This window comes from Cavia porcellus, unplaced genomic scaffold, assembly GCF_034190915.1.
Source record: "Cavia porcellus strain 051 isolate PalLab524CR breed Dunkin Hartley unplaced genomic scaffold, mCavPor4.1 scaffold_3, whole genome shotgun sequence".
Taxonomy (NCBI): domain Eukaryota; kingdom Metazoa; phylum Chordata; class Mammalia; order Rodentia; family Caviidae; genus Cavia; species Cavia porcellus.
Window position 1 is genome coordinate 11,422,705 of NW_026947486.1, and position 17,478 is coordinate 11,440,182.

The window sequence follows — 17,478 nt, forward strand, 5'->3', positions numbered from 1 at the left end:
AATGACGTCCTAAACCTCATGTATGCTGTGCAATCGAGGCTGCTTTCTGCAGGAGGCAATGGGTCCATGGAACTGAATGAATAAAGGATTTTCTATAATATATCTATTATGGTACCAGAGAAGCACCAAGGAGGCCAGCTCAACAGATTTTCAAGGAGATATGGCTGAACAAGAACAGAACATATTTTCAGCAAAGTAGAAGAAATGTGTCCTATACAGTATTTTAGGCAAACCAATTCAAATCTAAACGCAATAAAAAATATTACATTTCCTACTAAATCTGTAAAACCAGCTCTGTCTCCTGAAAATTTTGTGTAAAGACAGTGTTAAGACAGTCAGATAGAAGTGTGATGTGGTGGTATACAACTATAATCCCTATACTCCAAGAAGTTGAGGCAAGAGAATCACAAGTTTGAGTCCAAATTGGACAACTTAAGTGAGACTATCTCAAAAATAGACCTGGGGATGTAGCTCAATGCAAAGGCTATGGGTTCGATCTCCGGCATCATGAAAATTTTAAAAAGCTGCAAGCAGAGCTATCCTCCCTTTTCAATCCTTAGTACCCAAAGTGAGCACCATGGTATGTGGGTCATGTGCATAGTACTGTACTTGCTAGGCCTTTCTACCTTCCACAGAAACAAACGGATTCCCATGCAATGAAAGTTAAAGCCCCACTGCTCAAATCTGAAGATATGCTGGCTTGGCAGATGGGAATTCACTAAATAAAAACTGCTATATACTAATAAACTATGTATTAACGAACATCTAAAAAACAATAAAATGCTTCCCCTCTCAAAAAAAAAAATGCCAAAGCAAAAACCCCTACCATTTTCTGGACCAAGAAGCTGGTCTCTTTCATGGTACTCCAGCTTTGTAAGTCCACATTCTATCACTGTCTAAAGTCCACATAACCACATTAGCTTTACTTTTAAGCATCCTTCAGCTCCTGGTTCTGTCCATTTAGAACCAAGCCCTCTGTTCATCTCCTTTGGTATACTCATCATTGGTGATTTACTTCCCCAGCTCAATTCAGGATGAAGACTTTAGCTACTTCCCCTCTCAGATCGGTAATCTGAGTTTATTGTATGTATCTGCCTGCTCAGAGGACATGGGGGCACCTCAAACTTAGGAAAGTCCTTTCACACTCACATCTGCAATGTCCCTTGTCACAGAAACCACTACCATCATCCATCATTTGCCCAAGATAAAACTAAGAAGCATCTTTGCCATCTCCTCTCCACCTTTCTCAACCTCCAGTATCAACTAAATCTGAAAGTTTACCTCCTAAATCCTTGTGAATCCTAACCCAGTCCAAGCTGCCAACTGTGGTGGTGAACCAGCTCAATAACTGGTCTCACTACTTCCGTCTTGTTCCCTCCAATTTACTCTCCACGTTTCTACCAAGTTAAGCTTCAGAAACACTCATCTAATGATGTCAGTTTTTGCTTAAAATCATCTGATGACATTTTAGTGCCATTAGGACAGTTTAAATTGCTTAAGGAAACTTTAAAAAGTTCTACAGGATCTGACCCTTCCTGCTTACATCTCCAGCCTCATCTCTCTAGTGCCTGCCATGCTAAACTTTTGGCTCCGGGTTGCCGAGCTCTCTTCTGCCTCCTTTCGTACCTTTCCATTAGCCAGCGGTTACCCTCCCCAAACCCCCCTTTCCTAGTTATTACCCCCCCCATGATGAGTACAACTGGTGCTTCTTAAGGGATATGCCTTTTAACTTCTAAAGCACCCATCCACCTCCAGTAACCAACAATATCCCGAAGGGCCTTATGAGAATTCCAGCCTGACATACAGTCCCATTTGGTAAATAGCTGCTGAAGGAATAAAAGAAATGGAGAGAAAAGACATCCTAAAATACCATATCTTGCTGAACTGCACTCCACCCTTAAAGGGAATCTTCCCTTAGATGTCAGTAAGTCTATGCAGAAATCCAAAACATTCAGAGATTGTGACTCTGCTTCATGCCCCTGTACAGAAGGAGCGCAACAGCTCTGGCAGTGTGACTGCAATGAGGGGCACCCGGTGCGTCACACGACAGGGGCTTACTTTAATAAGCGAATAGCATGGCTGAAGCCATCACCTTCCACTTGCACTCCTTGGTGTGGGATTTCCAGATTGGACAACTGGGAAAAGAAAAGCACAGTCATAACAGACCATTAATTTTACAAAGAAACCTATCTTTTCTATGTACTCCTGTCTCTATTCTCTTTTTGTTTTTGTTTGTTTTGTTGTCTTTTTGAGACAGGGTCTTGCTGTGCAGTTCAGGCTGGCCTTGAGCTCACTTTGCAGCCCAGGCTGGCCTCAAACTCGCAATGATTCTCCTGCCTCAGCCTCCCAAGTGCTGGGATTATAGGCAGGCATTACCACACCGGTTCTATCTCTATTCTCTAGGCATCTAGGGCCAGTCTTTCCCGAAGTTCCAACATTATCATTGACCCCATTATTAGATTTCCTGAAAAACTAGGTTAGGCCCAGTGAAACTCAACACTGCCTAAGTCTCTAATTTAAAAAACACCTTCATAGGTAGCAAATCTTCAAAATTCAGGAGATAAACCTAATTTTTGTAGCAAGTTAAAAGTAACTCAGAATCAAATCTGGTGGTTTCAAACAAGCCATGTGAAAAACTAAGACTGGTTTTCTTATGCAAATTCTATTATTTGTTCAAAACAAATCTGAGTTATACTCATCTCATTTCTAATCATCACAAATATTTTTAAGTTTATTCCTTTGCTGAAATACATTTTTAACAATTTTCTATTTTTTAAAATTCAAATTATTTTCTGTCTGAGACCCAAGAAAATTTCTAATTTATGCATCTACTCAAAAAGATCTCTTTCCCAAATGGAGGATTCAAAAAGTATTAAGATGATGAATGCAAGGAAACCTTTTCTACAGAATGACAAGATGTTAAGGAATGTAAGTAAGTCATCTGATCTACCGAAGAAAGGCTTGCCTCTGGCAGATACTGTCAGGTCTCCTTTGATAGGGGATTTATATGTACCCTCTTCCAGAAAGGATTTCAGTTAGTACTTAAGTCACTCTTTGGCCTGGGAAGGGCAGAAATTTAGAAAAGTAACTATTAGGCAGATAGGCAGTGGGAATTTGGATTCAAAGGAAGTGAAGGAAAGGATGAGATGGTCTCAAAGATACAGCCACTATTCTATCAATCAGAGATACAAACAGCCCCGGTAAGATTAGACCTAGTTATTCACATAACTAAATCACATAAAGGGTAAATTACTATAAGAAGAAGACGTGTTTTTGTTTTTAATATAGCTAGAATTTTCACTGGGAGAAGGTAAGTAAGTTTTGAAAACCTTTACTGAGTTCAGTAGAGTACTACAGAAATGTTTTTAAATGTCCTTTGTGTGTGATAAGGATACCAGTCCAGAGACAGGGCACAGAGAAGATACATGTCAATAGGCATTACTCTCTGTGAGCCTGCAAAAACACATTTTTGTACAATCTGGCCTGTGGGTAGGGAGAGAGGACACAAATGCCCTGCAATGTCCCAGTACCATGTATCCTCCCATTCCACAGCAAAGGTTATAACTGAATTACACTTGTATAATTAATCTAAGTGACATGATGAAGAGTTCAAGAACACAGGAAATAGATACTCTCTGTACAGTTTAGGAGCTATGGCCAGTTCCCAGATGAGAGGATATTCACCAAGCTCACTCACAGTTTTAGGAGCCAAGGGACATCAAGGTCTTGAGTACCTCTTTTAGGTGTCTGTTTCTTGGCTTGGGTTTTTCTCTAAGATACTGCACTCTTCACAATTTCACACCTTATCCTCTGCTTGCAGATCTCAAAGTCCTCTAAAGGACGGATTGGCAAATAACAGTTTGTGGGCCAAATTTGGCCCTCTGCCCATTTTTATAAAATGAAGTTTATTAGGACACAGCTATGTTCATTTCTTTAAATATCAACTATGACAACAGCTGATTTGAGTTCTAGAGCGATCATATGACCCACAAAGCCTAAAACATTTACTGCCTGGCCCTTTATTGAAAAGGTTTGCAGAGCTCGGCGGCATAAGCACCTGCTTTGCAAGCTCGTGATAAGTTCAATCCCCGGTACCAAAAAAAAGGGTTTGCCCATCAGTTTCAAAGCATAAAAGCTATTTTCATAGTCTTCTCAAGGCCATTATCATCAGCCCAATAAAAAGGTCCACTTTCCTGTTTCTAGATCTCATCATTTACAGTAACTTACAAAAGAAGGAACTATAACAAAAATGAAAACTTTTAGAGAGAAATCAGAGTTTTAATCACTTATGCAGGGTTGTCAATCTTTGGTCAAGCCTCTTTTTGGAAATATAAGAAATTTCAGATTTTTACCTCTTTCTACTTTCATGCCTAGAAATCATAGCTATATTTCTTCCTTTCTGTTTTGAGACAGGGGCCCACTATGTAGTTCAGGCTGGCCTTGAACTCCTTATGTAGCCCAGATTGGCCTCAAAATCACACTGATCCTTTTGCCTCAGCCTCCCAAGTGCTAGATCATAGGCATGCACACCATACCTGGCACAACTGTATGTTTTTAAAGACATTGATTCTGCACAAATGTTATCATTTCTCCCATGTGACAAAAATAAAAATATAGTTTAATATTCCTTCTGGCTTCTCATAAAGAAGCCCAGTTTAATTAATGCTTAAGCTATATGCATGGCTTCATCAACTCAAAAAAGGAGCCAACCCTTTATCAACTAACCAACTCTAATAGGTTTAAAGCAGCTACTGAGAGATGAAAAAGATATTAATTCTTGAAAGTTGTATTTTTTCACTGAGAATTTACATAATGAGCAGAAGACTTAGAATGACACAAAATGACTTACGTTTGCATGTATATCATGAACCATGAGGACTGAAGCCCCACCCTTCCAAAAATGAGTAGTAGGATCTTAACCATTCTACTTCTCCTAATTGAATTCATTCAATTAATGCATTTTAAAAACTGCTTTTTCACTCAACATATCCAGAGTTATTTCAAAAACATTACCTCCAACCGAAGTCCTACGAATGGCATGTTTGTGTCACACATAGCAACAAAGTGAGCTAGAACTTTATTGAAGGCACACGCTTCTCCTGATCGTTTGGTTTTCTTGGATTCTACTGGACATGAATCATCAGACAACTAGAAATTAAGCAAAAACACACTAGGTTAAAAAACAATTACATTGGGGCTGGAGATTTAGCTCAGCGGCATAAGCGCCTGTCTTGCAAGAAGGCAGTCGTGAGTTTGATCCCTGGTACCGATAAAAACGAAAAAGACCAAAAAAAAAAAACATTACATATGACTACTGTAACAAAGTTCAGAGTTAGCCAGGCATGGTGGTATACACCTATAATCTCAGTACTCGGGAAGCTGACAGGAGGATTGCTACAAGTTCGAGGCCAGCCTTGGTTACACAGTGAGTTTGAGAGGAACCTAAATTATCTAACAAAACCCTGCCTCAAAAAAACATGCTCAATGTTAACTAAAACGTTACACTTTTACCAGATGTTTACTGAGCAAATATTAACCTGAGTACTGGTAAGTTAGTAGTAAATAGTATATTTAACAAATTCTGTGTGGAAAATCGTGTATGATTATTACCTAAAACAGAAGCAGTCCCAAGAAAATGCAGCCAATTAGTACTTATACATCATAGCTGTCCTCTTTAAAACTGTATTTAAATCTTTCCCACATTAAAAACAGGTAAAAATATACAAAAAAGTTAACATATCCAAAATCTGTACTCATTTCCACATGTGATCATACCTTGCGTTTGGTACCAGTTCTGGCGTGTTTCCCAGGTTTACGGAAAATCATGTCCTGAATGTTTTCCTTAAACTGCTGTAACAGCAGTGCCATAACAGGGCCGTCTTCACGATCTGCAGCACTCACAGATAGGAAGTAGTACTTGTACGACAGCTGCGTAGGTTTATTTGGAACCTCCAGCATCTCTACAACCTACAAAGACCCAAATCAGAAATGAGACTCGAGAAATAACAAGGGTTGGATATTTCACCCTTATGTCAAGTAAGGCTCAGAATCATAAACTTAACACAGATGACTTTTTAGAAAAATAAGGACAGGGGCTGGGGATTTAGCTCAGCGGCATAAGCGCCTGCCTTGCAAGCAGGCAGTCGTGAGTTCGATCCCTGGTACCGATAAAAATGAAAAAGACAAAAAAAAAAAAAAAAGAAGAAAAAAGAAAAATAAGGACAAATAGACTATGATATCAAAAACATTTCTAGTAAATATAATTTTTCTAAAAAGTAGATCAGACTAAAGATTCAAGTGAAAGTAACCATAAACTATAGCAAATGGAATATTTAAAGTTATTAGCATTAGGTATTCTTGATAGTCATGTTTAGCTTATAAAGTGGAAAAAAGTACGCCTAAGGCCAGCAGGTCTGCTAGATTTTCTAGAACGTATTTTATTCTATGTACGCATTTTAAATTGCCATGCTGCCTCCCTTAACCATTAAAACATTCTTAAAAATCCATTATGGCAGAGGAAAATGACAACTGTATCTCACTGTGATGTAAAAATAACCTTGATTTTTCAAATGAAAAATGTGGTCACTGTGAGATAACAGTATCAACAATGATTAACAGTGATGAGGAGCTTACCATGTGCCAAATGCTATCTGAAGTACCTTACAGATGTGAAAACATTTAATCCTCCTTCTTTGGGAAGTAGGTATTATTTCATTTTTCTGAAAAGGAAACTGAGGCACAAAAAACCCAAGTAACTTGCCCAACATCTTACAGCTAAGAAGTGATAGACCTGAGCTTTGATCTTGAAAGTTTGGCTACAAGACACTGCTCTAACCCACCTTACTAGCTGGAAGGTCTAGCTAAAAAAAAGTCCTCATGTGACAGAAATTAGTGCCATTAGTAGGCTAGGCACAGTGGCACATCCCTGTAATTACAGCACTCAGCACACTGAGGCAGGAGGATCACCATGAGTGCAAGACCAGAACAGACTAAGGAGACTCTGTCTCAAAAAAAAAAAAAAAAAAAAAGAAATGCCACTAGAAAAGGTTCCAGCCAGGGGTGGTGGTGCATGCCTATAATCCCCTAGCACTCAAGAGACTGAGGCAAAAGGATTATTGCAAATTTGAGACCAGCCTGGGATACAAAGTGAGCCCAAGGCCAGCCTGAACTGTATAGCAAGACTGTTTCAAAAAGACCAAAAAAGAAAAAAAAAAAAAAAAGGCTCCTGACCAACACATATTCTCATCTTTCGAAAAAGAAAGTCTCTTTCACTTCCTCTTCTCCCCATAGCTCACTCGCACTCGCTCACGCTCTCTCTCTCTCTCTTTTGGTAGCAGGGATTGAACTCATAACCTCACACTTATCAGGCAAGTGCTAGAATTGCTGAGCTAAATACTCATCCCTCCCCATATCTTTTTAGGAAAGCATTACACTGCTGATGCACCTGAGAAAATGGAAAAGTTAAAGTAAAATGGACAATTCACCAAGTAAGATATGGATTGCAAGTGAGCACATGAAAAGATGTTTAACATTATCAGCCACTGTGGCACTGTAAGTCAGATCTATGCTAAAATACCACTATACACCTATCAAGCAACTGAAATTGTCTCAATTTACAATACCCATTACTGACAAGAATGAGACACAACTTGAACTCCCAAAATATTACTGGTAAAAGCAAAACAGTATGGTCACTTTGAAAAAGTTTGGTAGTTTTCTTATAAAACACATTACGTGACCCAACAATCCCACTCCCAATTACTTATCCAAAAGAAAGAAAAACATATAGTCACACAAAAATATACGTAAATGTTTAACAGCTTTGGCACAACTGCTCCAATTGCTGGAAAATGGAGATGTCCTTCAATGGATAAAATAATTAAGCAACTGTGATATATCCATTATATGAAATACTCTGCCACAATAAATGTGAGAAATTATACATACAACAGCATGGATAAATATCAAAGGCATCATGCAGAGGAAAAAAAGTAAAGACAAAACTATAGACAGAAAAGAAGTCAACAGTAGGAGATGATGGATGTGTTTTATATCCTGACTGAGACAGAAGTTATATAACTATGCATTTATCAAAACTCATAAAGTCTGAATTTTTATCATATGTAAATTATCTGAATAAAGCTGATCAACAAATATAAAATGGCAGACATTTAAAGGGAAATCAGCTGTAGTAAGCCTCACCTCTGTTGTTAATGTTCATTTTTATGAATATATCATCCTAAGTGATAAATCTGCAGGATAGGGATTAAACCCGTATTTGGTCTAAGTTATGTAAAACAAATGTTGTTTTGCAACTGGGCACTGACACTAAAACTTAGCTGTCAGTTGATGCTAAATAAGGCCAAAGAATTTTTTAAGATTACAGCTATCTAAATGGTATTTTGTGTGTAACTGAGTATGTCCACAGGTTTGGTTATCATACAAGTATTCTGCATAATCATTTACATGTAGATGAGGTAGTTTACTGAGAACCGAAATAATAGCCCTTTGTTGTGTGACATATCTAGTTCCACAGCTTGTGTTTTAAAATTCAGAAAAAAGTAAAACTTGCATCAGTAACAGACTCATTAATCTATATCAGCAACTCAAGATCTACCAGCCTACCCAGGGTATTCTTTTCAAGATACTGTTTTTTAAAAGTACAGCTCAACATTTAAAAAAAAATTCATTCCCATTACCTTCAACCACCAATCTTGAATTAAAAATTTCAAATACATTAGATGCTTAGCCAAAAGTAGCTATCTGGTATATTCAGAAATTTCTCCAAAAAAAAATTTCTATAAGCAAGGAAATATATTTACGGTGGGTTCATATTTCAAATTCCTACAAATTTTAACTACTTCGAAGATGTCCTGGAAAACACCCAGTAAGACTGAAAATGGAATGTACAATAGATGTTGTGAAACAAGAAAAAACTAAATTCAAAAGGAATAAGGAACTAGGTTGGGGGGAAGGGGAAAGGAAGGAAGGGAAAAAAACAAAATACAAGATAGTTATACTACTAGTTTCTATTACTTAGTTCACTAAAAAGAAAGGTTTGTGCTAATATTGATTGAAGAATTCTTTATGCTCATATGTTATATTCTGATTAACTACTTTAAAGACAATAGTCAATGCATTAACTATTATTATTCTCTTATTGTTATGAAACTTTGCTTTATTTCCCATATAAAAAAGTGAAAATGGAAAATGAAAGGATCTTTCTATGCGCTTAAAGGTAGCTGCAAGCAATCAAAAAAATGGGATATGCCCTCAAACAATTAAGAACTATTTTAGCTGGAAGTGGTGGTGCACACCTGTAATCCTGGTACTAAGAAGGCTGAGGCAGGAACATCCCAAATTCAAGGCAAGCCTGTGCTACACAGTGAGTTCAAGATCAGTTTGGACTGCATATTGAGACACTCGCTTCAAAAAAAAAAAAAAAAAAAAAAAAGAGCAACAACGACAATAAAAAATAACAAAGCAAAGGCTGCTTTATGTAAGTTCATATTCAACTGAGACCAAACAAGTTTACCAGACACCACTTTCATAGTGCTGGCTGTCAAGTTGTTTCTTCAAATGGAAGAGAGGCCTCATTCCAATCAAAAACTAAGACTCACTATAAAAGAGATCCTAGATGAGGGATGGCAGCTGCCATAAGACATAACTCTCTTCTCTCCCCCATCTCTACACACTGTGTTGAGAATACGTGAAAGTCAAATATTCAATAGAATTCGTTAGAAAATTAAACAATAAATCATTCATGATACTAAAGGAATTACTGGACTTGATCCCCAACTACCCCTTTGCATACTTACAATGTAGTATTGTGGAAGGCGAGTAAGTTTAATAAACAGCTTATTCTTAGAAAGTTTTCCAATAGGATGAGTTGAGTAATTGGAAAGCTGTAATGTTTCACTACTTATTGTAGGCAGATGTTTTATAGATTGCTTGCAACGCTGTTGTCCAAGCCAAAACCTTAATTTAAAAGAGATAATTCACATCATAAAATCATAGGCTTTTCTGATTAATTGTGTGGTACTGATTAAAAAGCAGACTGAAGACAACTAAAAAAACAATTTATGGAAATTTAACTGAACAAAAAGACCATACTGATGAGTCATTTTACATAGTTTTATGTTGAACTGTTCGAGTTTTAATAAGTTTAAACTGCAATATGAATGATTCTGACTACTTATAAGTGAAAATGAACTGTAAATCTGAGATACTAGCTTAATTTATTATAGAGAATGATGGATTTACTACCTTTTAAAGACAGTACAAACTAATCTCAACATCCTTTCTAAAGCGTCTAAAGTATTCAGAGAACAAAACAGTACAATAAATAATAAATAAGCATAAAGGTACTTCATTTTCTGGTGTCACTGGACATATACAGCCCCATTTTTTACACTGTGTATGTATTAAGTATCTGGTATACCTGGCAGGTGCTAGTAAGTACAAATTATCTTCCTGCCTTCTCCTTTTTAGGTAAGTCATTTTGATACTTTTACTATAGTACTCCTCTCCTTTTATTTGGTTATCCTTGATATTAGGATATCAGGGAATTAAATATATAAAAAAGTATACAATAACTGGTTTGCAAACTCTCATTAATGCACAATGAAATAACTACACAAAAATACAAATTTTCACAGCAATATAACAATAGAAGCTCATGATTAGTAGAGTCATCTGCCTTGTTAAACAGGCTGCAGGTGAGCTCGGCAACTATCACATTTGCACGGTGAATTATATGTGGTACAAATCATGAACCAGTCATGTACATTTAAATCGTGTTAGAATATATGCCATCTTAAGAGTAGTTTGCTGTTACTAAAAAGTGCATAAAACCTGGCAATCACTGTTTCCATTAAAACATAACTTAAATTTAACCACAAATTTAAAGGATCAATTGCTAGAACTGGATACTGATGACGGAATGAAAACCAATTTTGAAAATGAATGAGCTTTATTTTAGATAAATGTTATAAATCTACTAAACTTGCTACAATTGCTTTCAAATCTCTTCAATTCTTAACATATCTTTGCGAGACTGGTATATCTATTATGTATGTTATTAAAAGAAAACAGAACAGTTAGATAAAGAGTCATCATTGTCATGATTAGTATTATCATCAGTCTGACTTAGGTACGTTACAATAAACAAGAGACAAATTTCTTTGCCACATGAAAAACTCTAAATACTGGGCCTAGGTATGTAGTTCAGGGGCAGAGTTTGCTTAGCATGCAGAAGGCCTTGGCTCAATCCCTAACACTGGAAAAACAGAAACAAAAACAAACAAAACTAGACCTAAATAGTGATATACAGTGGTATCTCAGTTCATCAACTTACTTCTTTACACAATTCTGGCCACAAATCAAATCAACAAGGCTAAATTTCCCCATAAGGTCAACATTGAACCTAACTACCCAACACTTGGTGATGATTGTAAAACTAGTAGTAATATCTCATGAGGTTGTTTCGAAACAATTAACGCTGTGATAGATTAGTGATAAACTGGCTACTCATCACAGATTATTTGAGAAGTGCATTCACAAGTAACAATCAGGATTTTTCTTATAAATAAATTATGTAAGTTAAAGTACAGATATACATTTAATAAGATAAAGCTTTTGGAAGCTTAGTTTTCTGGTTTTAGGTTATATTTTTGGTAGTGAGAATTGATAAACAACCTCAAATTACACAAGATGTGAATTATTGTTAAGTATTAAAACCATGTTTGTTTAGCCAAAATGCACAAAAAGGATGGTAAAACACTGAAAATTTTAGAATTACTCAGATTCTAAATTATCTGTTTCCTTAATATCTCAGGAGTGTTATAGCTAACACAAAATGATAGCAACTAATAACTGTGATTTTAATATACACCTAAACTGAAGTTATTTAAAAGAGACTCATATATTACCTATATACTATCAGTAAAAACATGCTGTTAATAAAAAATTACTTGATTACATTGAATTTTTCACATATTTAAAAGATTATAATGGGCTGGGGATATAGCTCAGTGACATAGTGCCTGCCTGGCAAGCATAAGGTCCTGAGTTCGATTGCCAGTACCCTTCACCCCCCAAAAATTGTTAATTGGCAAAAGAAAAAGGAGGCTAGAAGAACAGAAAAACAAGATCCCGTTGAACACTCCTATTTTTGTGTCTTTTAGCCTCGCCCCCCCCCTTCTGAATTTGTTAGTTTGGGTTCAGATCTCTGAAGTTTATTTTTATTCCTTAGAATTTTGTTTTATTAATTTTAAAAGCATTTGTTAGTGCTGTCATAATGGTAGCTTTGTTTACTGAGGTGGGGCATGAAACCCAACAGAATTACCTCTAGCTCCATTTCCAATTTTATTTAGTTTAACAGTATAAAAACATTCAATGGAATTTGAGACAAACTGAATGGTGGTAATAGAGAAGCAGAAATGAATTTTCTGACAGTGTCAGCTGGTAAATTCATGCTATGAAGATTATTCTGGAGAAGAACAAATAAGACTCTAGTACAGAGAACACTTGATACAAAAAAGTCATTATATAAGTGATCTGTAAAGTGCTTATACAGAAGAAAATGTAGAAAGGAATGAAAGTTGAGTGTCATGCCCTTCATACCTACATTGGCTCTAAAGAATCTGATATGAAGCACTGCCACCCTGAACCTATCCCAAGAGAATTTAAGATTCTAAAGGTACCAAAAGGAGTCAAGTTTCATGCCATAAAACTTAAGGACAGTGACTGATCAAGAGCAATGGTCAAGAAGAAAATATATCCTGCCAAAATAGATTTCCATTTTTAGTCTTAAGTGAAATAAACTTACTTAAGTTGCTGAATCCAAGGAATGATCCGCTTCATGTCATCATTGATAGATTTCTCCATGTCATCCAATGTGGCTTGGTCTACAAAATAAAGCACTTAATTGCTTACAGATAACACAAATGATAGCAAATGAAAATAAGAAAACTAATACACAATTCTACTCCTATGTTTTTCTTACCAAAGCTCCTTCTCTAGTTAATGAATAGTTTCAATTTAAAAGTATTTGAAACTCATGTTACTAGACTTAGAACCTTAAAAATTATACAAACTATAAGATTTCACTGAAGTGTTTATTTACCAAACACAAATGATCTTTGGTATAAGCAAGAGTTGTTGGCTAAAGATTGGCTTGCTAAAAATGTCTTTCCAAATTTTTAATCACATAAGAAAATTGTTGGGCTGGGGATTTAGCTCAGTGCCCTCAGCGCCTGCCTGCCAAGTGTGAGGTTGTGAATTCAACCCCCAGTACAAAAAAGTAGAAAAATGTCAATAAATACCGAGCAAAAAAGAGAATGATTTCAATCAATGAGAAAAAAAAACTAAAGAAAAAATTAGAATATCAAAACAAATGAAAGCACATTACTACAGAATGAATGTGTCCTCCAGCCCTCCCCAAGCACCTCTGTTGAGGCCCTTACCTCCAAGGTGAGAACATATAGAGAAGAGGCCTTTAGGAGTTAACTAGGGATAGAGGTGGTTATAAGAAGGGACATGAGCATGCTCCCTTTCTCCCATCCATGTGAAGACATACCCAGAAAAGGCAGCTGCCTAAATGCCAGGAAGGCCCTCAGCAGAAATCAACCACACAGAATTTCTAGCCTCAAGAACTGCAAGAAAATAAATTCCTACTGTATTCTGCTAGAGTAGTCTAACCTAACAGAAGTACACATCCATAAAAAACAATTTTCTAGCCGGGCATGGTGGCTCATGCCTGTAATCCCGGCACTTGGGAGGCTGAGGTGGGAGGATTGTTTGTTGAGTTCGAGACCAGCCTGGGCTACAAAGTGAGCTCAAGGCGAGCCTGAACTGCTCAGCAAGACCCTGTCTCAAAAAAAAAAGTGTTTAAAAAAAAACACAATTTTCTACTATTTCTCTTATTTTTTATGTTTAGGTTTATTATTTGCTTATGTTAATCAGGAAAAGCCTTTAAAGAACAGTTAGCTAGTTGGCTTGAGACCACAGTTAGAAATATTCATAAATGTACCATTTGTTTGTCATCTAGCCATCATAAATGTGATGGGATTCGAAAAGCCATGTGTCATTTACTATGAGCAGCTCATATAAAAACTTACCTTTACAGCTATACAATATGATCATAAAACCTTTTATTTTCAATCACTCTTCCAATACTAATTTTGAATGACAAATTTGCTAATATATTCAATAGCACTTCTAGAAGCAATACAAAAACACTAGGTTCTTAGTAATACTTCATCATTTCAGAACACCAAGTTGGTTACAAACCAAATTTGAAATTGAACTTTCACTTTTATTATGCTTCAGTCAAAACAAAATACGTTCCTCCAGGACTCTACCTCAAGTCATCACACACATTTATACCATCATAAATATGCTCTCCAGACACAAAAGACAATACAATCCCTAACTAATTTCCATATCCCTCATTAGTAGAAAGATACAAACTGAGCTACTGGATAAATGTAAAAAATATCAGCCATAAACCTTATTACTTTTACATAAGAGCATGAATGCACTTTATATTCGGAAGTTTATCTTGCAGTATAAAAAAATCCAAAGTAAGTTTAAATTAAGAGCCCAAAGAAATATACACAAGCCAGTTATTCTCTCCTTACATACTTTCAATGCTATATACACTGGACCATCCCTTCCAACACACAATGCAAAACATTCTTAATTTTCTTTTGTTAAAAATATGTTTTCGGGGCTGGAGGTTTAGCTCAGCGGCATAAGCGCCTGCCTTGCAAGCAGGCAGTCGTGAGTTCGATCCCTGGTACCAATAAAAAGGAAAAAGACAAAAAACAAAAAAACAAAAAAGAAAAGAAAAAAATATTTTTTCTTCCACTGAGTCACTATATCATTTAGTAACTTACCAAGTCCATAGAGCATCAACTGGAACATTCCAGAATGCAAATCTACAAAAATGTGTAGGCACTCCGAATTTCCACAGGGCTCCAAGATGGGAACAACAAGAGCTGGAAGTGCAGTCTCTATGGAAGCTGAACAGTTAACAATTCAACATTACTTTTCTTTCTTTCTTTCCTTTTCTTTTCAAGAGGATAAAACCAAGGAAAATAAAACAGAGTAAAACCTATCAAAATAAATCAGTATGAGTGATACAGGACTCCAAAATCTTATGAAATCAACAATAGTTACCATAATACCTTTTGTTGTCTTCAAAATAGCTGCAGATATCTTCAGACATAGTAAAAACCGAACAGAACAGAAAAGAATAGAAACAGTAAAAACAAAACAATGAATGCAATAAAGGACTTCAAACCAAGCCAATAGTAAATCCAAAATGGCTACCATAATGTCTTGCTATCTTTTAAACAGTTGCTCAGGCCATCAGATTTAACATAATCAAAATAAAATAAAATAAAACCCAACCAAACAAAACAATGAAAACATGATTTCCAGGTGGGAATAGCTTCTGGTGAAGCCTGGCTCTCTCCCTCCGCAGTTTGCAATTGGCACTGACTCACGAAGAGAGGCTTGGGCATGGCTGTCCCCACTCTGGCAGCAGCCCATGCATGGTGCTGGTTTGCAGGTGGGGATCACCTCCTGGTGAGGCCTGGTTCTTTCCTGCTGCAGTCTAAGAATGGCACTGACACACAGAGAGAGGATTGATTCTGGCTGTCCCTACTCTGGTAGCAGCCTGCACATGGCACTGTTTTCCAGGCAGGGATCACCTACTGGTGAGGCCTGGTTCTCTCCTTCTGAAGTCCATGAAATCTCAACATTATTTTTCTATGTGAATATTTCCCAAAAAAATGTATTTTTCAGTGAGGAGAAGCAACTACTGAAATATCTTGTATGTTTAAGAGGGAAAATGTGACTTTCCAAAAGTTTGGAATTATTATAATTAGTAGTAGCTCAAAAGGTAGAATGTAATTAATTTTCAAGTTCACTTGAAAGAAACACACTCAGCTATTATATCAAAAAAGAAAAAAACCCCAACATTTCTTAAAAGGGTTTAAAAAATTTGTGAAAAACCAATCTTACCAGCTGCACTCTAGTTTTATTTTCACTCAGTACTTGGTAGTAAGCTAATTTTTAGGCATACTGTTGATATTGAAAAATATCAATGAGAAAATTAGTTGTTTGGTAAAAAGAATAAATGTCACCTATAGCTTAAATATTATTATCATCTGTCATTTAAAAAAGTGTTTTTTTAAATAGGGCCAAAGTGTTTCAAGAAACACTGGAAATCTATTAAACATTACTGATTATTTAGGAAAAAACATTTTCAAGTTATTTGTGTACCTCATTTTAAAGTTACAAATGAAACAAGAATACAGGCAACTTCTAAAGAGAAATCCCCAAGGCTGACAATATACTTGATCTAGTTTCATAGTATTTCCATCAGGCCTAATTAAATTTTCCCTTAATCCTACAAGTTATTAAAAGGAAATCCAGTAAGCAAAGCACTGAAGCCACACTAAGTGCTGATCGGATTAAGGATTTATTTATTTTTCTTCTTAGGAAACCCAAGGCCTTTACATCAATAGCTCTCTTATTTTTACTTTCACTTTTTGAGCCAGGGTCTCACTAAGTTGCTAAATTGCCCAGGATGTACTTGAATTTGTGATCCTCTTGCCTCAGTCTCTCAGAGTACTGGGATTACAGCCCTGTACCACAATCCTGGCTAAGAAACATCCTCTTCTTGTTATCAAAATCCTCTAAAACTATAGTACAAAAAAGAAAGACAGCCAGGGAGGAAGGAGTGACAGATTTTTCATGAAGGCACAAATTCTCTGTGCTACTTCATAAAACAGTATCATCCTCTCCATGCCACAGGTTGTTAGGGAAAAAATGACAAATCTGTGAAAATGCTTTAAGAAGCAGAGAGTGTACTCAGTGGTAGTGTGCATACTAAGCATGTGGAAGCCTTAGATTCAATCTCCAGCACCAAAAAAATAAAAAAGCAGAATATTCAAAAAGCGTCCTTTAAGTATTCCTTTAAGAATCAAAGAAAACCCAAAAGCTCTTGCATTATTTCATTTGAGTGAAGTTATCATTGATACTCTTTATATAAACTATCAAACAAATTAATAAGGTAAAAACTTTCAGTAGACATTTAATTAAATGAAAATTAACTTCTTTCAAGTATATTTAATACACATTTTATACAAATGTTTAACACCCAAGTCCAGCAGAAGTTTCACCAAAAAGATAGAAAAATAACAAAACAGAACAAAAATTTCTTTTATATTATGTAATTTAAGACGAGTGTGCCTGAGTAGTTCAAATCAATAATGCTCTGCTGAATGTACTACATTAAGTGGAACAATAAAAAGTACTTACAAATTTGAAACAGAGTTGCTGATTTTCACATTTCTATATAATTATGATTCCTAATGGGGTACAAAAGTTATTTTTTTTAATTTATTTTTGAGGCAGTCTTACAATGCTTTTCAGGCTGGCCTTGACTTGCTTATATAACGTAGA

The 17,478-nt window shown here is 36.1% G+C and overlaps 1 protein-coding gene across 7 annotated transcripts in view; it reads right to left on the reverse strand.

Annotated features, from left to right (window-relative positions):
• Med14 (mediator complex subunit 14) overlaps nucleotides 1-17,478 on the reverse strand; it is a 190,947-nt gene that overhangs the window by 31,345 nt on the left and 142,124 nt on the right. For all 7 annotated transcript variants that reach the window (XM_063245712.1, XM_063245711.1, XM_063245710.1 and 4 more), the window contains 6 exons: nucleotides 14,901-15,026; nucleotides 12,830-12,908; nucleotides 9,819-9,978; nucleotides 5,776-5,967; nucleotides 5,014-5,148; nucleotides 2,059-2,135 (listed from right to left, as the gene is read on the reverse strand). In XM_063245712.1, coding sequence (XP_063101782.1) covers nucleotides 2,059-2,135; nucleotides 5,014-5,148; nucleotides 5,776-5,967; nucleotides 9,819-9,978; nucleotides 12,830-12,908; nucleotides 14,901-15,026 — 769 coding nt within the window. The remainder of the gene's footprint in view (nucleotides 1-2,058; nucleotides 2,136-5,013; nucleotides 5,149-5,775; nucleotides 5,968-9,818; nucleotides 9,979-12,829; nucleotides 12,909-14,900; nucleotides 15,027-17,478) is intronic.